Here is a 22,938-nt window from a genome sequence, read left to right as displayed (position 1 = left end):
TGAATAATGAGAATGTACATTTGTTTGGAAATGTTCACTTTTGTGTGCATGATTCATCTACACATCAGCAACTCATGACTATCATTTCACCTGTACTATACTACATCAACATCTACTGTAGATCGCTGTTTTATCTCAAAATACATCTACATACTTCATTACAAACATACATTTATCTACTAAATAATTCAGATATCTTATTCCTCTCCGAAGATCTCATCAGAAAGAGTGTGCCATCTCTCGTATTTCTTGTCGATTCCTTTAAGAGTCTCAAACCAATGCCGTAGACGCTCACCCTTACTGTTGATTCCAAGCTGTACGCCACCTGCAAGGAGGGGGGGGGGGTAAAAGAACCCTCACTTCTTTATCAATTTTCTTTAGCATTCACATTATTCCCATTTCAGTTTCACATTTTAAAGTCGATGTTAAGTCATTACAAAAATGAATTTATTAACTTGAAGGTTTGGGACAAAATATTTTATCAAATACCTTTTATGGTCAAAAGTCAGTTCAATGAAATCATGCAACACCAAGCTTCACCAATTGATATATTCATAATAAATGAAGAGAAAAGTATATAAGAAAAATACTGTCATCGTAAGTAACATTACAGGGTTTGTGTTTCAGTACTATTCAGATCTTTATTTATAATAATGGTAAAATATGTCCTTTCATCATTTTCTGACCGTTCTGTGATAACATTTTAGATGTGTAAAATAAAATAAGATTTTACTCTTTGTGCAGATGAGTGGTTCAATTAATGCATTTCTGTGTAGAATTTGAAACCTGTCAGCATATTTTCTGTATTTTATTTTCAAGGACAATAAGAGAACTACATAGAACTAGTCATGCAACATATATGGTAAAAGATATTTTGGTCAACTTACCTATGTAATCATTAGCCTTGGCAATGTCTTTATCCCACACAGTGATCTCTAGTGTCTTCTTAGCTAACTCATTGTGCTTCACTTCATAGTAAAATTCCTTCCAAATCAGAAACAAAGAGAGAATAAATGCAATCAATGGAAAATATTCACATGTCAATTTGATTAACAATAAGTGAATGCCATGGATATTCCTTAATGAACACGTATATCTCCATCTGACACAAGAAACATTATCTTCACCAATGATATATTAAAAATATCAAGTTTAGGCATTTTTTTTTCCTATATGGCTATGTGTATGGCATTTGTTTTCTTTAAGCAAACTTTAAATTTGCTTTAAATTTGCTATTTCATGGGGAAACGACGGGAAGGAGGAAAAAGTTAACCATGTAATAAAAAAATTTGAAAAGTTCAAAATTATAAAAAAAAAATTAAATGCATGACTAGATTTAAAAAAGCAATGAAATAAATGATAATTGGTTCTTTATATTTTGCTTTTAAAATATCATCTTGATTATAGATACTGACGTAATTTCTCAGACATGTAACACACACTTTAACAACTCCTCACGTGGTTGATTGAAATGATGGCGCTCAATGATCGATGCGATTGATTGTAAAAACTAAGACCTACAATCAATCATTCTGCATTACTAATCCTAGAAGCAACAGATCCTGTTCATATTTGGAAGGGGTGAAAAGCTTCCATGCATTTCTATGTTTTTGTTTTGTTTGGTTGGTTGGGGTCAATTTTTACCTCATTGAATTCAGGATTGAGTGTCCTCTTCTTGACTGCTGTCTTGTGTTTTGTTCTTTTTCCTGCATCTGGTTTTAGGTATCTGTGGCATGCAAAAATACAAGAAATGTGCGTAGTAATCAAATATACTAAGTCAGTCGATGGTATTTGGAAAATTTTTTGTGTTCCCGAACAAATTTGTAAAAAAAAATCTCTAAAAGTCAGCGAATTCATAGTCATTACTATTAAAGAACCAAGAATTTTTGTTGGCTGGAAAAAAAATACACACTTGCAAAATTACTAAAGGTAGGAACTAAAAAGTTATACTAAATAATGAGATGTCATAAAACACATAATACTCAAAATAGATAACTTTAGTATAACACAATTAAATTTTTTTTATTATGAACATGAACATATATAAGGAATACATGTAACTTTTCAAGGTCAATCACAATTAAACATTACAGTTATTCAGAAATCAACTTTTTTTCTATTTGATTTAAACATAAAGTAAAACTCACACTTTGACATAAGGATCTGAGTAACCATTTGAGTCCATGGCTGCTAGCCCCGCCCCTCTGATAATGCTGACTACAAGAGTCTGTCTAGTGCTGACGTATTTCAGACCAACCATCAGCTTACCACGCTCTCCAGCTAATTCATCATCCTTCTCCAACTATATTTTAATAAAATGGAGATCATTATCATATTCGTCATCATTACCATCACAATAACCTTCATCATCAACAACATCATCATCATCATCATCACCATCATCATGATCGCCATCATCATCATCATCACCATCATAATCATCACCCCCCCACCATTGCTATTATCATCATCAACATCATCATCATCACCACCATCATCATCACATCACCTTCATCTTCTTCTTCACCATCATCATCATCATCACCATCATCATCATCGCCATCATCATCACCTTCATCTTCTTCATCAACATCGTCGTTATCGTCATCATCATCATCATCATCATGCATCATAATTAGCAATACATTTTTATCATCATCAGTTTAGCGTCTTGATCATCATGATCACAGTCAGTATTATCTTAAATTACAAGTTTCAAGTGCGGAATATTTTAAGGAAATTTAATATTTTCATTTGGTGATGAAAACACAAACTTTTTACACTATACATGTAATACATGCATTGAGATTTTCAGTGTTGTCAAGGAAACGTTTACTTACTGGAAGAGGTTTTTCAAGATAAACGCTGAGTGACTTGGTTTGGTATGGTGTGAGCTTTCTAAGTGGTAGCCTGTATTCTCCGATAAAATCATTGTGGCCAAATCTATCTTCGTCCAATACTGATAACCTGGCAATGATAAATACATATTTCCTTTAAATAACCTTCATTTCAATCAAACTTTTATATCAATAACTCTTAATTAGAATGAATATATTTCTATAGTTAGTATATTATCATATCATTATTTCACTTTGAATGGTCAGGGGGTGTTTCACAAAGATTTAAGTATGACCTATGGTTGCACTTAAATGTCTAGTTGCATGAGGTATCAAAGGCATGGCCGCACCGGTCGGATCATGCCAAGAGGACACGCACTTCTGCATATTGATCAATAAGATTGCGTGTTGCATATTGTAACGATCCCGCAACAAGGATCGTGACGTAAACAATCAGCCCTGCGCATGACTATTGTTTACTCATTATTCATAGCTGTCGCGAGAACTCATTCAGCCGTGAGTATTATGTCTTTCGGTTATTATTAGAAATTACTTGAGATTTCATATTCCAAATCAGAAAATGATTAATGTATTAGCTAGTTTGTAAATGAGGCCTGAGTTTTTAATGAAGAAATGTTAGGAGATAAGTTGATTTGCAGTTTTTATGATCGAATTGGTGTAGATATAGATTGAATAATTCATCGCTGGCTGTGTTTATGAACGTACATAATTTGCATAAGAGCACAGCCGGCGTATTTGCATAAGTGCGGATGAGCGTTTGGAATGCACAGTACGTCCGATCGCAGCGCTGGTCGATTTTGATAGATTTTTGACTAATTCATATCTTTTTGAGTATTGATATGAACGGTTCTGTATATATTTCAGTGCAAAAAGATATATCCTTTTGGAAACGTATCGACTTATTGAATGTTTTGAAGTAATAAACGAGAAATTGTGAATAAACTGGCTTCGATAAAGCACAGTTCGAGTTCTCTGTACATTATACGCTGCGCGTAGACGTGTGTGTGCTATCCAAACCCGCTCGGCGCACCGTTTTCACCTACGTCCGCAATTTGTCCATATAAATAAGATACGTTTAGTCGCCGGGGCTGGCACAAACAACGGAAATCTGACTGCGGAAGGCTTGCCACGGGGAAGACTTGGAAAACTTGGAAAGGTAAACAGACGCAGGAAACAAGCCTATAGCCAAGGCATATAGACGCTGGAAACCTCGATATGAATTGAATTAAGTCCCTATATTGACCCGTATGTTTGAATATGAGAATTCCCCAATAGAGGTCCAGATTAATAAAAGTATAGATCTTGCTATGATATAAATTTTCTTAATAATTATTTTGGGCGAGCGACCTGAAGTAAATAGTCTAGGAATCAATCTCTTCGTATATATCGACGCCGGAATTAACAGACGTGGAAACGATCGAATGTCGAGACTGGGAAGCTGGAAATAGATGTTTTTCTCTTAAGCTAGACGCCGGTTATAGATTTGGAAAATTCTTATACTTGGATGCCCAAAATAAAAGTTTAATAATTAGCCCTTATTTCTCTGATAACAAAAATATCTTAGAGCTTATCTAAATATTAGACATTGTTTACCTGTAACAGTGGCGAGTAAAGTACATGTATATATATATATATTTGTGCAATTTGAATAATAAAGTGCACCATTTTTCTTTTTGCCATTGAAACTAAAATCTGAGTCACAAACCCCTGTGTCTTAATTTCTTTGCTGTGTACCCCCATAGTCATATATTTTGACGAAACGACCCTTAATTGCAAATAAACTATAGCGAGCCGCTCAAGCATTTTCTTCCACTCTTATTATAATTATCTTGGAAACTGCATGCTCGGAAAATATTGAGATAGACAAAAAATGGAAATAGAGAAAAGCTCAGGTGATCCACCACAGACTGAACACCATCCTGACGTAGAGGTCGGAATGGAAGAAATAAGCGAGAGCGGCGGCCGCTACAAAATTGGTGTCAGAAGTGGGATAAACATGGCGGGGGTACCGCACAGAGAGAGGGAAATAGATGAGCTAAGTTGTTCCTCTGAAGAAATAATGTCTAATGCAATAAGCTCAAAGATAGATAATAGAACAGAGAAGACACAGAGTCGCATTATGAAGCAATTATCAAACTTAATGGCCCAAATGATGAATCTGAGTAAGAAGACAAAAAGAAGGAGAAGACGTGCAGGTCCAGACTCTACCACAGAGGAAATGTCAGACTCCTTGGACGATAGTGAAGTGGAATTCGTTTTTAAACCAACTAGACGACCGGAAAACGTCCAAGAACTAGATACTAAACACGAGGAAGGAAAATCAGATGTCGGGAAAATGCCGGAACTGGAAGAAGCTAACAAACCACAGGCAAATAATAAATCTAGCTTCAACGAGAAGAAAGCTCAGGAAAATAACACCCGTCCACTAATCATGCCGGACAAGTATGATGGGAGTACGGACTGGGAAGATTACAGCTCTCATTTCGAATCTTGTTGTGGAATTAACAACTGGAATGATGAAGAATCAGCTAAGTACCTTGCCGCAAGCTTAAGAGGACCAGCCCTGAGACTTTTAGGAGAACAGAGGGGGAAAAAGTGGAACTTTGAAGAAATAAAGGATGTATTATCATTCAGGTTCTCTTCTGCAAAGCAAGCAGAAAGCTATTTGATGGAACTCAGGAATCGTAAGAGACGTCATGGAGAATCACTCCAAGAATTAGGTCGTCACATTAGAGAACTAACTGCTAAAGCATACCCAAACTTCGACAGTCAGGGAATTGATAGGTTGGCTAGAATTCATTTTACGGATGCTATTCGCAGTAGTGAGATTCGCATGGGGATATTTCATGCTAAGGCAACTAGCCTAGATGAAATGATTCGAGCAGCAATTACAAGTGAAACATTTCTACAGACGGAAGCTGAGCGAAATGGGTGGAAGAAGCCTGCCTATAATAGAGGGATTGTCTCTGATATTGATCTGGAAAAGATAATCAAAGATGAAGTTGCCAAAGCCATAGGACAAGCTATGGAAAACCGACCCGAGAATGAGAGAGTAGTGGAAGATGTCAGGAAAGTTAGAACCAAACAGATACCAAACCAACCAACGCGTGATGAGAAGATACTGAGATGCTTCTATTGTGATCAACCTGGCCACTTTGCGAGGGAATGTCGCAAGAAACAACGGGATGTACAAAGACAAAACTTAAACCAAGTTGACACGCCTTGGCCAAAACAAACCAGAGCTAATCGTCATTACCAGTCAAACGACCAGTGGTCGTCCCAACGGGTCATGGGTCGGCCAGAAGCCCAGAATTAGACAAGACCCAAAGAAATCAGAAGACAAGTTTCGTACCAAGTATAAATCATAACGTTGATGGTCTCTATGTTCCAATACATATTCAGGATAAAGAATACAAGTTTTTAATTGATACTGGTGCGTCAGACTCTTACATTTCAAGACGAGTCTATGAACAATTAGATGAAAGGCAAAGGCCTCCACTGCAAAATCGAGATGTAGTTGCATTTTTAGCAGATGGTTCGCCATTAGCCATATTTGGAGCAATAACTCATGAGATGACGATAGGCCCTAACAAAGGACTAATAACTGTACTGGTAGCAGATGTTAGTAGCGATGGAATACTCGGTTTGGATAACCTCACTAAGATGGGAGCCAGTATTGATCTTAATAATTTCCAACTAACTACCAAATGGGGAAAAGTCGACTGCAGTAATGAAACTGGCAAGAAGTTATTCTGTCGTATAGTTGCGTCAGAAACCACTACTATCCCAGCGGGTAACGAAGCTGTGATCCTTGGAACAACTAAAGAAAGAATCAAACCAAACACATTGGGCTTAATAGAGGCTGGAAACGCCCAACACCAACTTATGAAGAAAGGTATCATTACTGCAAGGGCATTAATCACAATGGGCGAGGATTTGGTGCCTGTTAGAGTATTTAACCCTTCTTCATCAAACAAAGTCATAATGAAGAATACACCTATCGCTACCATGACAGAAATAGATAGGAATGAGATCCAAGAAGTTCCCAAGTACACCACTGTTAGTGATGGAATGGTACAAGACCACTTAAGAGACCTACTAAACAGAAGTAAAGAAGGAGTGCCAATTGAGTATCATCACGAAATAGAAAAGTTATTGACAGAATTTCAAGATATCTTTTCCAAGGGAGATGACGACATTGGAAGAACAAATCTGGTTCAACACAAGATTGATACTGGAACTCAGAGACCTATCAGACAACGCCCACGCAAACACCCATTTGGACAAAGAGAAGAAATCAAGAAGCAAGTAGATGATCTACTTGCAAAGGAACTTATCGAACCAACTGACAGTCCTTGGGCTTCAAACATTGTGCTCGTCAAGAAGAAGGATGGATCCCAGCGATTCTGCGTAGATTATCGACAGCTGAATGCTGCCACAATCAAAGACGCATATCCCTTACCTAGGATAGACGAAACTTTGGACGCTCTGTCAGGAGCAAAGTGGTTCTCAACCCTGGACTTGGCAAGTGGGTATTGGCAAGTAGCCTTAGATAAAGATGCAAAGGCAAAGTCCGCTTTCCTGGCTGATGGAGGACTCTACTCATGGAATGTGATGCCTTTTGGTCTTTGTAATGCCCCAGCAACATTCGAGAGGTTAATGGACAAAGTTCTAACGGGACTCCACTGGCAGACGTTACTTGTATATTTGGATGACTTGATCATATTTGGAAAGTCCGTAGAAGAAGAACTATGCCGACTACGAGAAGTATTTCACCGACTACGACAAGCCAACTTGAAGTTAAAACCGAAGAAATGCCATCTGTTCAAACGGAAAGTCGACTACCTAGGACATGTAGTCTCAGATGAAGGTGTTTCAACACAAGACGAGAAGATTGATGCTGTGCGATCATGGCCTACACCTCGGAATGTGAAAGAAGTTCGAAGTTTCTTAGGACTTGCATCCTATTATAGACGATTTGTTGAGGGTTTTGCAACCATTGCTAAACCGCTTCATCAATTGACAGAGAAGGGTCGTGCCGGACAGTTCATATGGAGTTCTGTCTGCCAGGCCGCTTTTGATGAACTCAAGCAAAGACTGATCTCAGCACCAATCTTAGCATATCCAAGTACCGAAGGAGAGTTCATACTGGATACTGACGCAAGCAAGGAGGGAATAGGCGGGGTGCTGTCACAAGTACAAGACGGGAAGGAGAGAGTGATCGCTTATGGGAGCAAAGTTCTTAGCAAGGCGGAACGCAATTATTGTGTCACCCGTAGAGAACTTTTGGCGGTTGTTACATACTTGAAGCATTTCAAGCAATATCTGTATGGTAGACATGTCAAAGTAAGGACAGATCACGGAGCATTAAGATGGCTAACCAACTTTAAGCAACCAGAGGGACAGTTAGCCAGATGGCTAGAGGTTATAGCCGCTTATGACACTGAAATAATTCATAGAGCTGGAAGAAGTCATGGCAATGCTGATGCGCTTTCAAGGCGTCCGTGCAGACAGTGTGGAAGAGAGAATGATTGCGGAATTGAGCATTCAGACACTAACTGCAGACGCACTTGTGTTATTCAGATGACCGACGTAACAGGTAATAACAGAGCTGAGATGAGGAAGGCTCAGCTTGAAGATACAGGTATTAAGCCGGTGATAGAAGCATTGGAACAAGTCAGGAAACCTACCAAGGAAGAGATGTCTTCTTTGCCTTTCAGAGCGAAGGTATTACTTGGGCACTGGGGACAGCTTGAGATGGTAGATGGGGTACTTTATCGGAACTGGGAGTCGGAAGATGGAAAAACTTCTAGACGGAGACTTGTGTTGCCAAAGCAAAGAGTACAAGAAGTACTGGAAGAGATTCACGGTGGCAGGCTAGGTGGACATTTAGGGTCCATGAAAACTTTGAGGAGTGCCCAGATTCGCTATTACTGGGTGGGCATGAAGGCAGATGTGAGGTCTTTCATTCGACAATGTTTGATGTGTGGGAAAAGGAAGTCTCATGGAAGAAAGAAAAGAGCACCGCTACAACAGAGACGATCTGGTGGTCCATTGGAGAGGATTGCACTTGATATAATGGGACCCTTACCAACTACCGAAAATGAGAACAAGTACATATTAGTTGTGGCAGACTATTACACAAAGTTTGTGGAAGCATACGCCATCCGCAATGAACAAGCACATACTGTGGCAAATAAGCTAGTTGAGGAATTCATCTGTCGTTATGGGGTGCCAAAGGAAATACATTCAGATCAAGGTCGCAATTTTGAGTCTAAGTTATTCAAGGAAGTCTGCCAAATTCTTGGTATAAAGAAGACGAGAACCACCGCTTATAACCCGAAGTCTGATGGGATGGTGGAAAGATTCAATAGGACCTTGCTAGGGATGCTCGGAACGATGATAGATCCTGACAAGCATCAGAAAGATTGGGACAGATATGTTCCCTTTGCGACAGCCGCTTATAGAAGTGCGGTACATGAAACCACTCAAGAGACGCCAAATATGATGATGTTTGGGCGAGAGGTTACTCACCCAATGGACTTGTATGTTGATCAACACAAGGAAAATGAACTTGAAACTGACTACGCAGCCAATCTTCGAGACAGAATGGAGGAAATGTATTCTTCTGTGATGAAGGACGGGGACGCCAACTTGAGAAGACAGAAAAGGAACTATGATGCAACTATGTTTGGTGAAACCTTCAACGTTGGGCAATATGTTTGGCTACGGAACGATGTAAGGAAGAAGGGAGTGAGCCCTAAACTCGCAAACAAATGGGAAGGTCCATATCGTGTGATGAGGAAGATGTCGGAGGTCACGTTTCGCATCCAGAAGAATCCTAGATGTCGTGCAAAGGTGGTCCACTTCGACAGGCTAAAGGGGTATGAAGGAACCGAACTATGTAACTGGAACCAGGTCACCGACCAGACCAATGATGAGGAAACCACAGACCAGAGTACAGAACGAGACGAGGGAAATGACGAAGAACCAACTGGAAGTGAGGAAGGATCTGGTCGCTATCCAAGACGAAGTCGCCGCCCTCCTAATTATTTTTATTGATTGTGTAATATATATGTATTTTCGCATTTTATATTATCATATATTTCTCTTCCATCTTTCATCTATTCCTACTGTCCTTTCTCATTCTCCTACTTCCACTACTTTCCCAATCTCTTCATCTTTACTCTATTCTTCCTTTTCTGTATGAAAAATGAATTTGCAAATATGTTCACTTTTGTAACGCCACTGAGTAGAGTAATTAATAAACTTATATTAGGAATTGGATACCAATGATTTCTTCCAAGTTCTAAAATTAATGCAGAAAAATTCACCACTGGAATGAGTGGAGTGAAATTGGTTTTATTTGGCAGAGTCAGACGCTGCTTCTTGAACTATAAGTATATGTGCTGAAAATTTAAAGTAATGTTTGATTGATCGGATGATGATGGTGATTGTATGGTGATGCCTATTTTAGTACAAAAGATTGAGAGAAGAGGTGAGCTATCAGAGTATTAAGAGTTAAGAAGCAATTGCTGACAATCTTCCAAATACCAACTTTTCTTTTGTTTGAATCTTTGTGACTATTCCTGTTAATGAATAAATTTGGCTGATGTAATGCTTAATATTTTACTTGGAAAAAGGACTTGGTTATCCATGTAGGTTTTGAAAATGCGAGGACGCATTTCGTAGAGAGGAGGGCTGTGTAACGATCCCGCAACAAGGATCGTGACGTAAACAATCAGCCCTGCGCATGACTATTGTTTACTCATTATTCATAGCTGTCGCGAGAACTCATTCAGCCGTGAGTATTATGTCTTTCGGTTATTATTAGAAATTACTTGAGATTTCATATTCCAAATCAGAAAATGATTAATGTATTAGCTAGTTTGTAAATGAGGCCTGAGTTTTTAATGAAGAAATGTTAGGAGATAAGTTGATTTGCAGTTTTTATGATCGAATTGGTGTAGATATAGATTGAATAATTCATCGCTGGCTGTGTTTATGAACGTACATAATTTGCATAAGAGCACAGCCGGCGTATTTGCATAAGTGCGGATGAGCGTTTGGAATGCACAGTACGTCCGATCGCAGCGCTGGTCGATTTTGATAGATTTTTGACTAATTCATATCTTTTTGAGTATTGATATGAACGGTTCTGTATATATTTCAGTGCAAAAAGATATATCCTTTTGGAAACGTATCGACTTATTGAATGTTTTGAAGTAATAAACGAGAAATTGTGAATAAACTGGCTTCGATAAAGCACAGTTCGAGTTCTCTGTACATTATACGCTGCGCGTAGACGTGCTATCCAAACCCGCTCGGCGCACCGTTTTCACCTACGTCCGCAATTTGTCCATATAAATAAGATACGTTTAGTCGCCGGGGCTGGCACAAACAACGGAAATCTGACTGCGGAAGGCTTGCCACGGGGAAGACTTGGAAAACTTGGAAAGGTAAACAGACGCAGGAAACAAGCCTATAGCCAAGGCATATAGACGCTGGAAACCTCGATATGAATTGAATTAAGTCCCTATATTGACCCGTATGTTTGAATATGAGAATTCCCCAATAGAGGTCCAGATTAATAAAAGTATAGATCTTGCTATGATATAAATTTTCTTAATAATTATTTTGGGCGAGCGACCTGAAGTAAATAGTCTAGGAATCAATCTCTTCGTATATATCGACGCCGGAATTAACAGACGTGGAAACGATCGAATGTCGAGACTGGGAAGCTGGAAATAGATGTTTTTCTCTTAAGCTAGACGCCGGTTATAGATTTGGAAAATTCTTATACTTGGATGCCCAAAATAAAAGTTTAATAATTAGCCCTTATTTCTCTGATAACAAAAATATCTTAGAGCTTATCTAAATATTAGACATTGTTTACCTGTAACAGTGGCGAGTAAAGTACATGTATATATATATATTTGTGCAATTTGAATAATAAAGTGCACCATTTTTCTTTTTGCCATTGAAACTAAAATCTGAGTCACAAACCCCTGTGTCTTAATTTCTTTGCTGTGTACCCCCATAGTCATATATTTTGACGAAACGACCCTTAATTGCAAATAAACTATAGCGAGCCGCTCAAGCATTTTCTTCCACTCTTATTATAATTATCTTGGAAACTGCATGCTCGGAAAATATTGAGATAGACAAAAAATGGAAATAGAGAAAAGCTCAGGTGATCCACCACAGACTGAACACCATCCTGACGTAGAGGTCGGAATGGAAGAAATAAGCGAGAGCGGCGGCCGCTACAATATCATGTATGCGCCAGCATTAAAGTGCATCTACAAGTCATGCTTAAATCTTTTTGACCCCCCCCCCCCCCCCCGATCATTTACTTCCTATAAGCTCTTCAATATTCATCTCTTTAACCTACTACAATACAGCCTTCATGATCATAAAATGAATAATATATCCCACATTTGATTCAAAATAATATCCAATCTGCTCCCAAAACAACATGTCCCAGACATAAAATGTAATAATTTTCATATACCATATACTGTAAAATAGTAATATGTGATACAAATATTTGTATTACATGATTAGATCTATTGGAAACTATAATTACCTAAGGATTTTTCTTGAGAGGTCATCCTCGGTGACCCCGTAGTAGGTCAGTGTCTCGTTGAAGTCTGGATTCAGGGTTTTGGCAACAGTCTTCGTACGTAGCTTTGTAGACTAGAGAAGGGCAGAAGATATAGGGAATAACTAGCATGGAATATATTATTCCATGTTGGATGGTTGTTCCTACTTATCATATTAAAGATGTGGTAATAATAATTAATGCATGTCAGAATAGATCATCTCTAGAAAGAACACACAGTACACTATATAAATGCCTATTATTATTATCATTATTATTGTTGTTATCATTATCATTATTATCATTATTATTAGTATCATTATTATTATTATTATTATCATTATTATCATTATTATTATTATTATTAGTAGTAGTAGTAGTAGTAATAGTAGTAGTAGTAGTAGTAGTAGTAGTAGTAGTGATAGTAATAGTAGTAGTAGTAGTAGTAGTAGTAGTAGTAGTAGTAGTAGTAGTAGTAGTAGTAGTAGTAGTAGTATTAGTAGTAGTAGTAGTGGTGGTAGTAGTAGTAGTAGTAGTAGTAGTAGTAGTAGTAGTAGTAGTAGTAGTAGTAGTAGTAGTAGTAGTAGTAGTAGTAGTAGTAGTAGTAGTAGTAGTAGTAGTAGTAGTAGTAGTAGTAGTAGTAGTATCAGTATTGTTATTGTTAAATCAAACAAATCTGCATTCTGAATGCAGACTGGTGATATAGTTCTCAGAACTTGTCGAAACATAACTTTATCAAAAGCCTGCAAACAAAGCTTTCTTCAAAAATAAATGATGGTGCTTTATGTTATTAGTCTGAATGTTTTCATTTTACAATAAGTTGATACATTTAGAAATGCTAGAAATTCTTGGATTCTGGAAGAACGTAGGACTATTAGTATGAAATAACAGTAGGATGGGTGCATATCACACCAGTGATTGTGTTAATTACATACATGTTAATGAAGTCAGTGTGATTGCAACAAAGCAATTTCATCGTACTGCATTTTACTTTCCCTTGCACTTTCCTAGACCGATTTCTTCCCATTTATTACCTTGGTTGCCCCAGGCAACAAATGTAACTTGACGTAGGGATCTGATAGGCCATTAGAATCCATGGCTTTGAGACCACGAGCCTTGGTGACGGTGCAATGGAGTGCATTGTTAATTCCATCATAAAGAACAGAGAACTCAAGGGTCCCGAGTGAACCTGGGGTTAGACAGGAAAATGAGGATGTAGAGAGCAAGAGAGAGAGTAATAGAGACAGACAGAGATGCAGATGAGGCAAAGAGCAGCAAATATAAAGGAGTGTAGAAACAGAGGGGAATAGATAAGGAAAGAGAGTTAGATGGAGACAAGGGAGAGAGTCAGACAGATGGACAAAGACAATGAAACAGTCGGAAAGACACAAAGAGAAAGGTGAGAAATAAGTAGGCATACAGAAAGATAGGGAGAGAGGAGGAGAAAGGCAGACAGACAAAGCAAATAAATACAGACATACATGTATATTACATAAAGGAAGAGACAATGGACATGAAAGGAAAAAAAAAGAGGGAGAGAAAGACAAGAATGAGTCAGACAAAGAGAATGAGAGTTACAGAAAGACACCGACAGGAAGAGACAGGTAGAGATGTATAGGGATGAAGAGAGATTGAAGGGGAAAGAGAGAAACAGAAATGGAGATCCAGATAAACAGATGTGCGATAAAGAAAGGAAGTGATAAGTATTAATGATGAAATTAGTGATTAGTTGATACATCAGAACTATGCCTTCTCCCAAAAAGCACAAAAATATTATGCCTCTAATACCCCTTTCATAAACCCAATTATGCGGCTAATAGCAGCATAATTTGGTCATAAAATCGGAGGAGGACCAGAGTTATCCACATTATTTTTATGCTGCTATTATCCACATAATAGCAGCATCGAGACCAGATTTTGACCTATTGAACGCATTTTGAAAGTAATGCGGATAATTGCCATGGTGCAGTCACGAGGTCACCCTTTTCCAACACAACCGCATCGGAGGGGGTGTGTGCGGTTGCCATGACGATTATCCGCCTTTTTCAGGACGGGCGCTCGTAAAAATAGTGCGGATTATTTTCGGAGTTTGTGAATGCAATTTTTATTGAATTATCCGCATTACTCTTAGGCGGCTAATTGGAGGATGGGTTTATGAAAGGGGTATAAGACTTCCTTTTACAATGCATGTATACATTTATATTTTCATTTATCTTGAAACAACAGAGATATCACAAATATAGCAGATAGTTTTGCCAAATTCAGAAAGGCTTAACTAATTCCACTATGGTTTGCATTCATTTTAGTTACAGTTTTGTCTGAAAATCCATAATTCAAAGCAAGTAGAATAAGAACCACATTCTCCGCAGGATGATCCCAAAACCAAGCAAAGCTATTTAATGTACAGTATGCACAAAACTTCAGGAAATGCTTCATAATGATTGCAAATTTGCTGGGTATACATGCTTTGATGGATTTTACTAGGATAAGGATTTTGTTTTTAAATAAGAAATGAACGCATTAATGTTAGTATGATTGGTTGAGAGTGCATATGTAATGACAGGGTAAACTTGATGAAGTAATAGGTGTTATAATTTTTGAGGTTAGATGTATCACCCAGCCAACACAAGCATTGGTGTCCTCTTGTACCCAATCATGTCTTAACCAAAGCCTTAAAAATCATACTACATGGAAATCTATCAGACTATAAAAAAAATCTCCATGAAGTGTGTGCACTTTCATTGCATAAGGGGCAGTTTAAAAGATCGGTTTAAAGGAAAATAATCATACAAATCCTCAAATTGGCAACATGATGGAAATATAACAAATCTCTGTCTTTTCATGCAAATTGACAAACTTCTAACTTGGAAATACATGTATATTCCACCTTACTTTTTAATACATTTAACTCCATGTAGATAAACCTTTTGTATAAAAATGCAGAAAAAATCTTCTTTCTGTTCTAATAAATTTGATGAGTAAAATCTTAACAAATAAGGCTTCATATTAACCTCAAAATCTACATAATTTTTCAATAAAAATTTGTCATTTTCTGGAAGGGAATCCAATACATACTTCCTTCATCAGGCGAGCTATCCATAGCATCCCCGACATACTCCTGAGGGTCGTAACCGTTCCCCTCGCTGCCGCTACCACCACCACCACCACCGCTCATCATAATGCCACCAGCCACCTGCAAGCCCCCCTTACCACCGTTACCATACCCTCCACCGCCAGAGCCCCCATAGTGACCGGCATACTGTCCCCCTGCACCTCCACCGCCGGTATAACCATTGTCCCCATCACCGGCTGCCACCCCTCCATACTGGCTAAAGGCGCGGTCCATGTCATCGTCGGCGTCACCGAGGGAGTGCCTTGGGTTGCTGTCGTACCTGGAGCCTCGGGAGGTGGAGGTCTGGTAGGGGGTGGAGGAGCCTCCACCGGTGGAGCGGGTGGAGCTGGTACGAGAAAGCTCTGAAGGATACCCAATGGACCATGAAAGAAATGAAAGAGAAAAGAGATGGAATGGAATGAGATGAAAACCGTGTTAATGGGGTTGGTACATGTAATTAGTGATTCTCGATAGAAATGACATGATGATAGATGATGCAATATCCATGTACAACAACATATCAAAGAATTGCAATGAATAAACATTAAACAGTAAGACAAAATTTGAATCACAATTATTGTATTACCTAAATGAACCTAAATGAATTTAAATGGTTCAGTACATACACCTATTATGTATTATATTGTGTGATGATATTGGTAGGCATTGTATTAAATTAAATCTACTTTTAAACATCTAAAACATCATGAAAAGCATTACAAAATTAAATCTATTTTTATCAAATATGTGGTAAAATGAATACATGTACATGTATATACGTCTACCTATGTTTACCTTGCAACACTTTGGGCTTACCACACAAAGATGTCTGTGTAAAACCGAAATACTGGCAAAATTTTCCTTCCAAAATTTTTCATTAAATCAAACTATTATTTTTATTAGTGTGTTTAATCCTTACAAGATGGACTGTCATATTAATATTTGGGTTAGGTAATAAAATGATAAAATATTCATGAATAGATGAGAAAACATTTGCATGTTTTCTACGTTTGACAGCAATACACACTTCTAATTATATATCTAGGGTTCCAATTTTGAATTCAAAATATCAATGCATATATAATTCAATCTTAAGTAGCAAACTCCTTGTATGTTGAAAAATAAAATGGCATGTATTCCTTTTAAAGTAACGTATAAGCTATTCAAGCTCTGACCAACAAGTTAATATCTAACATAGATCAATTGAGTATTCAAATTGGATGACAATTGTAAATAAGGAGGTAACTAGTGAATTTACTCTTAAAAGTGTAACAGATTATCTTTGTAACATTCTTCAAAAGACTATTTCTTTGTCATTCAATCAAATCAGCCATATGCAGCAGTTGAGGGTTTTCCATTGTTCATAAGCCCTTGACCAACTTGACCAACAGTTGTCAAGTATAAACACAATTCTCTTTAATTAATTGAAATAAAAAAGTAAATTTTTAAAAAATTGCATTAAAATTAGAAATAAAAAAAAGATTATGAATCAGTAGGTGAAAGGAAACTCAGTTATTTCTTGGTATATTATTCTTCATTATTTGATATTTTCCTTCCTTTGGAAGAATCTCTGAGTTCCTATAAAACAGAGGTACTCTCAAACACAAGAACAAATGAAAGAGTTAAAGAAAGGACAAAATTTGAAGGACCCTCTTTACACAGACAAATCAAAATATGTAAAGTGAAATATACAGAAATGCACAGAAAAAACAATTGAGGTCTGTTTCCATGGTCATAAATTTGGTTGTAGTTGAAAACAATGCTGTGCACAACCCATAACCGATGCTTTTCAGTGGCAATGCATAAAACATTGTTGTACGTGGTGGTATGATTTGGTCATCAATAAATGGCCACAAAGCACATGGCACAGGCGTGGGAATGCTGTTTAAATGCTCTTTCAGACGTAGCATGACAAAGCTTAGCAATATTTTTGTTTGACGTGTCAAAATTGTTGAAAAGGGGATCATGAAATCATGACATCATAGCATCACAATGAATTTATCATGTCATGAATTCGTCCATACAACTTTAAAAAATCTTTCCAGTCTTGAAGCGTATAATGGGCATTTTATAAATGCGCGAGGGGCCATTGGTCTCTCCACAAGTGTCTGAAAATTATGAAAAATGTTACTCAGCCTTGTCTTACCACATCTGAATGGGCCTTTACTGTGCAAGCTGATATTAGTTGGCATAAACATGGCGTAATGGCAGGAAATAGTTAAGTTTGGTGCTAGAAAATTACATAATGGCAATGGTACATGGTACAGCTGCGGTGAGAATATAAAAGTGTATCAGCCGAACTGGTGACAAAATAGGGTGAAAAAGAACAGAAATACATCAAAGTGCACCAGTGAAAATAAACTGGTCTAAACTTACTGTCCTTTCCAAGAGTAGCTGTTGATAAGAAAAATTGTATTTATATATTTGATGACCATGAAACTTGAAAAGACAAACTAGCATATGACTTTGAAAATATTTCTAATTTAACATTTAAATAAACCCATGACAAATTCATCATACATGTGTTGGGTAATGTTAGGGAACGATTTTGATACATAAATTGTGATGATCATTACTCTTTATTGTTCATTACTATTTTTAGTACAATTATCCCTCTCATTACTGTGAGATACTTGTTGATATTATAATTACTATTAATCATTATTTTCATTAGATTTGCGTAATATTCTCAAAATTATTATTACCACTTGAATTAATCATTTATCATTTCAAGCAAAGCACTGTTATTATTTGCCTATAGAATATTGGCTTTATCAGTTGTATATAATTTCATTAACCATTACTATTTTGTCCAGTATAAATATCATTATCATGTTCAGATTCTTTAAGTTTTTTTAGATGATGTTTTTATAAGTTATCATTAATTATCAATAAGTGAGTACAACAATATGCAAGAAATATGCATTACATTATGTTGACACATATGACGTAAGGTTAGTATGAATTTGCTGATCCAACCTTTCATTGATTTTCAATACATGTATGTAATAACTTCTACGATACAAAATGGACAATTTACACATAATCAGGGTTCCCACAGAAATTTGAAAACAGAATTCCTTGACTTTTCCATGACTAAATTGCTGCTTTCCATGACTTCCCGTGACGTCCCGGGAGTAATGTAGAATTTGGGTGTCACGAAACTGGGATAAATGGAAATCATGAACACCAATTATAATAGCGGAGTTTAATCACATAGTATGAGAGTTGTGAGACAAGACAAACAGGCATTCTGCCATAGCCAAGAGGTAAATGCAATTCCATGAATTTTCCAAGACTTCACAAACTTTTCAATTTTCCTGAATTTTCCTTGACTTTCCATGACCGCAAATTTTTCCAGGATTTTCCATGACTGTTGGAACCCTGATAATGTAGACATAATTGAAGTATATCATGAATAACATTATTATGCTATCTTCAATTTTTTATTTAGTTTTTATGTATATGAATCTGTAAATGTTCTATTATACTATTTTTTGTCATATTTGACATATTAACATGATAATAATGTTATACTACAAGATTTACTAACCTCCAGGAGTACTTCTCTCACTGTCTGAATCATCATGTCCGCCGTCACCCACGCTGCTATCATTTGCACTTCCATACCATCCCCCACTGCCGATACTCGTCCTGCTACCAGCCATGTGATTGGATGAATAGATGGTACCAGGGTAATCACTCTTCGATCCCCCTCCTAGAAGGTTTGCGCTGCTCAGTCCGCTACTGGATATGCTTGTGTCGTCTTGATCTAAAAACAGGATTGAGATGCATATAATATGATCAAAATCAAAGGTAGTTATGTGTACATGTATATTCCACTCCCATATCATAACATTTTACTGCAGCCAATATAACACATTTTTAATTCATCAGTTATGATTTTCATTTGAACAGTACAATACATCTGTAAATAGATTTATAAACTAGCAGAACAAATACAAAGTATATGAGAAACCTTTCTTAATGAGAAAACATTGCAAATGTATAGGACACTGTGTCAATGAAATTGATAATGATCATTAATGCTGAAATGAAAACTCAAAATAGACTTTATCTGGCTTTCATGATGATTGCTTGAATATTGGGGGAAAAGGGAAGAACTTGGATAGATAATAACCATATATATCCTCACAATACACATGTAAGAAAATGTAATAAAAATGTTATTATAAGATGAAATATTCAAAATCATTTCATCCCATAATTACATTTTTATTGGCCTCCTATAGAGTCAAAGTAATGTCCATGTAATCAAATACACTTGTTTTCAAATATTCTCTCCTGCATCACAAAAACTACATACATGTACATCATTATCATGAGGAAAAAAGAGAGGAACACCAGGCATTCTCTTCAGGTCCTGAGAGATTAATTGGATAACTAACCTCCATCTCGTTTGGTTCTCCTCTTACGGCCTAGACTGACGTCATCATCAGAACTAGAAGCGTCTGAGCTCTCGCTGTCAGCTGAAAAAAGCCAAACAAACAAGCCATTTATAGAGCGTATCGGACATGTGATACAGACTACAGAAATACTCATCACCCACTAGGAAATCACATGAAGTTTCACCACCCAACCATCCCCCTTCTCAAAAAAAGGGAGAGGACAAGCTTATTCCCTTTTAGTCAGCACCTGTATTTGAAGTACATCACAACGTTATATGCTGAAATTGTCACATTAGCTTTAATTATGCTAATTTTAATTTCACAATATAGCTGAATAAGTATGGGTTCTTCTCCCTATGGCTTTTATTTAAAGGGATGCTCTGAGCCAATGCTATTTACATCTATATAAAATAGAGTAAAATTCACAGAGCAAAATGCTAAAATTTTCATTAAAATCAGACAACAAATAAATAAAGTTAATGAATTTCAAAGCTTTATAGCAATATTTTTTCTTGATATGTTATTGCATGAAATCATACTCGTTTCATTTTGTCATACATGTGTAAATGATGTGTCTCCATTATGATGAAATGCATTGCAGCAATAAATAATTAATGCACTTAATTACTTGTCAATCAAACTGTTTATTAGCTCTTGGTAGAAAATTTTAGACTAAACTTAATTTCATATGATAAAATACCAAAGAACAAGAGGGGATATGACATCATCAGCCCACTGAGTGAACATTCATGAAGACATGCCTAGAACTGTTTCAACAGAATAATGCATATCTTTTAATAAAATTCAATAACTTAGTTATTTGTTATCCAATTTTGATCATATTTTCAACATTTTGCTCCATGTGAATTTTATTCTATCTATTGAAATATAAATGTCTTCAGCCTGGAGCATCCCTTTGAAATAAGGTATTTCAAAAAATGAATAAAAGTAAATAAATTTATTGGCTACAAGTGTGTAGTACAGTACAGTTTGAAAGAGGTTCCTCAAATAAAACATGGATGTTACTTATATATATATTTCAACATTCCATTTGGACCTTTGCTGACACAAATTGCAATAATAACATTTTGCTTGCATAATGATTCCTCAGTTTTAACGACAACCTATACCACCTTGCAAAACTCAAACACCTTCGCTCCCAACTGGCCCAACCTTTATCTGTGATGGCCTTATTTCTTTTAAAGGCAAATTTGATTTGAATGTCTCTCCTTAACTGGCTCATATCCCCCTCAGACTGACCCCTACATACTCCACCTTGCCTTCTCTTGATGGGGGTTGCTTTATATTTTCTAAAGCAAGCATTCCTTTACCACCCTCACAATCTGACCTACACACATCAAAAGAATCCCCGCTTCTCATAATGGACATGGTCTCATTTCGTCTAGAGCACACTTCCCCCTAACATAGTCATCTAACCTCACGTTCCCATGATGGAGAGGTCTCATTCTTCTTGATCACACATCCCATATTCCATTCCTTGCTCCCCCCTCCCTCCCCTCTCAAGCTGACCCACACACACTCAACTAACCTCGCCTTCTCCTGATGGGCGTGGCTTCGTTTCTTCTAAAGCTACCAGGGTATCTATGATGCATGTCAGATTTCTTCTCAGGGACTGTGTACTTTGGTAGAGCTTTGAAGAACCAAGCTCCCGATCGCTTCCATAACTAGAAAAGGGATGATGAAGAGAATCGTCAAAATAAGGTTTGATAAAACGTGGTGCATCAAATCCCCTATACAGATTCCCCCCATGTTCCTAAAATGACAGAATAATAATTGTGGCATGCCAGCAGCCTCCGCCCAATCTGACAGATATTAGCACTTTACAAATTAACAGGTTGACTTTACTCTTCTAGCACATCACAAGACAAAGACATCTGACAAAAATCAAGTTACATAAACCATTGTGTCATTTATATTCTTTTCTCAGAACCAACCTTTTCTTCATAGGGCAATAAAAAGCAGAACTATACCAATGTACAGATAAGTTCAAACAATTATTCCGGAAAACACTTCATGAACACAAAATCAGCCAATGTCACCAACTAAAAAATTGTTATAAGCTAATGAAATCATCGCATCTGACTCAGAACAAATTTGTAAGTGACAATGCTCCAGTATATGTACTTTTGACAAATTGATTTCTTACCTCTCTTGTCTCGCTACAAATTTTGCAAAGCATGATGGGTTGTTTAATGCTGTTGGTTGTGTCTACACCACATTTGGAACATACAGCCTAAAAACAACAAATGATTGAGAAACACCATACAAAAAATAATTTGAATACAAAGTCTGTAAGAAAAAAATAACAGAGAGTAAATGTTGAATAAAAATGAATAGATGATATTTTATATCATGACTTATTCTTTCAAAGATTTGAAACCAATAGCTTAATTTACCAGGTCAGATTCTGTAGGTGATATGTAACCTCAAGGTATTCATTTAATGTCAAAGGTCATTTTCATGGCATTTTCATGGAAATCTTGCTGTACATACAGTATACAGTTACATTTATTCGACTTTACTATACCCTGTATAACATACACCAATAAAATTTCATAAATTCATTGCTAACTTCACCAGACTTAAGAGAGGTCAAAGGTTAAGGTTACCTTGTAACAATCGTAGCAGGTCATAGGTGAAGCTCCTAAGAGACCAAACTCATCCCCACAGAGGATACATTGAGTCGTCCCATTACCAAGGGAGTTTTTCTTCATATTGTCTAGCTTATCCACCAGTCGCCTGCAAAAATAAGAAAACAAAAAACAGAATTCAGAATCAATTTGAAAAGACAATGATTGAGAGCCTTGATCTGGATGTTGATTTGAAAATATATTACCAATCTCAAAAACACATAAAACAAGTTTAAAATGACGACATAAATCTATCAAAGGATTTTGCTGTAATCTGATTAGATAATAAAAATCAATCTCAAAT

General features: G+C 36.8%; 1 protein-coding gene across 3 annotated transcripts; it reads right to left on the bottom strand.

Annotated features, from left to right (window-relative positions):
• Positions 1–38: 38 nt before the first annotated feature.
• LOC121408590 (double C2-like domain-containing protein beta) lies at positions 39–22,738 on the bottom strand. Of its 3 annotated transcripts, XM_041600106.1 has the most exons (14): positions 22,614–22,738; positions 22,151–22,237; positions 21,533–21,668; positions 19,984–20,064; positions 19,128–19,346; positions 17,951–17,968; positions 15,538–15,936; positions 13,497–13,651; positions 12,448–12,557; positions 2,841–2,967; positions 2,148–2,302; positions 1,645–1,726; positions 888–984; positions 39–325 (listed from the first exon to the last, which is right to left on the bottom strand). In XM_041600106.1, the coding sequence occupies exons 1-14, from the start codon at positions 22,716–22,718 to the stop codon at positions 198–200; spliced, it is 1,899 nt and encodes a 632-aa protein (XP_041456040.1). In that variant the 5' UTR covers positions 22,719–22,738; the 3' UTR covers positions 39–197. The 3 variants fall into 3 exon arrangements, with proteins under 3 accessions (XP_041456040.1, XP_041456042.1, XP_041456041.1); XM_041600108.1 differs by lacking the exon at positions 15,538–15,936; XM_041600107.1 differs by lacking the exon at positions 17,951–17,968.
• Positions 22,739–22,938: the final 200 nt, after the last annotated feature.

Source organism: Lytechinus variegatus, chromosome 2 (genome assembly GCF_018143015.1).
Source record: "Lytechinus variegatus isolate NC3 chromosome 2, Lvar_3.0, whole genome shotgun sequence".
Classification (NCBI taxonomy): Eukaryota; Metazoa; Echinodermata; class Echinoidea; order Temnopleuroida; family Toxopneustidae; genus Lytechinus; species Lytechinus variegatus.
The sequence above is the reverse complement of the archived record's forward strand: the minus strand, read 5'-3'. Positions and strand labels throughout refer to the sequence as shown.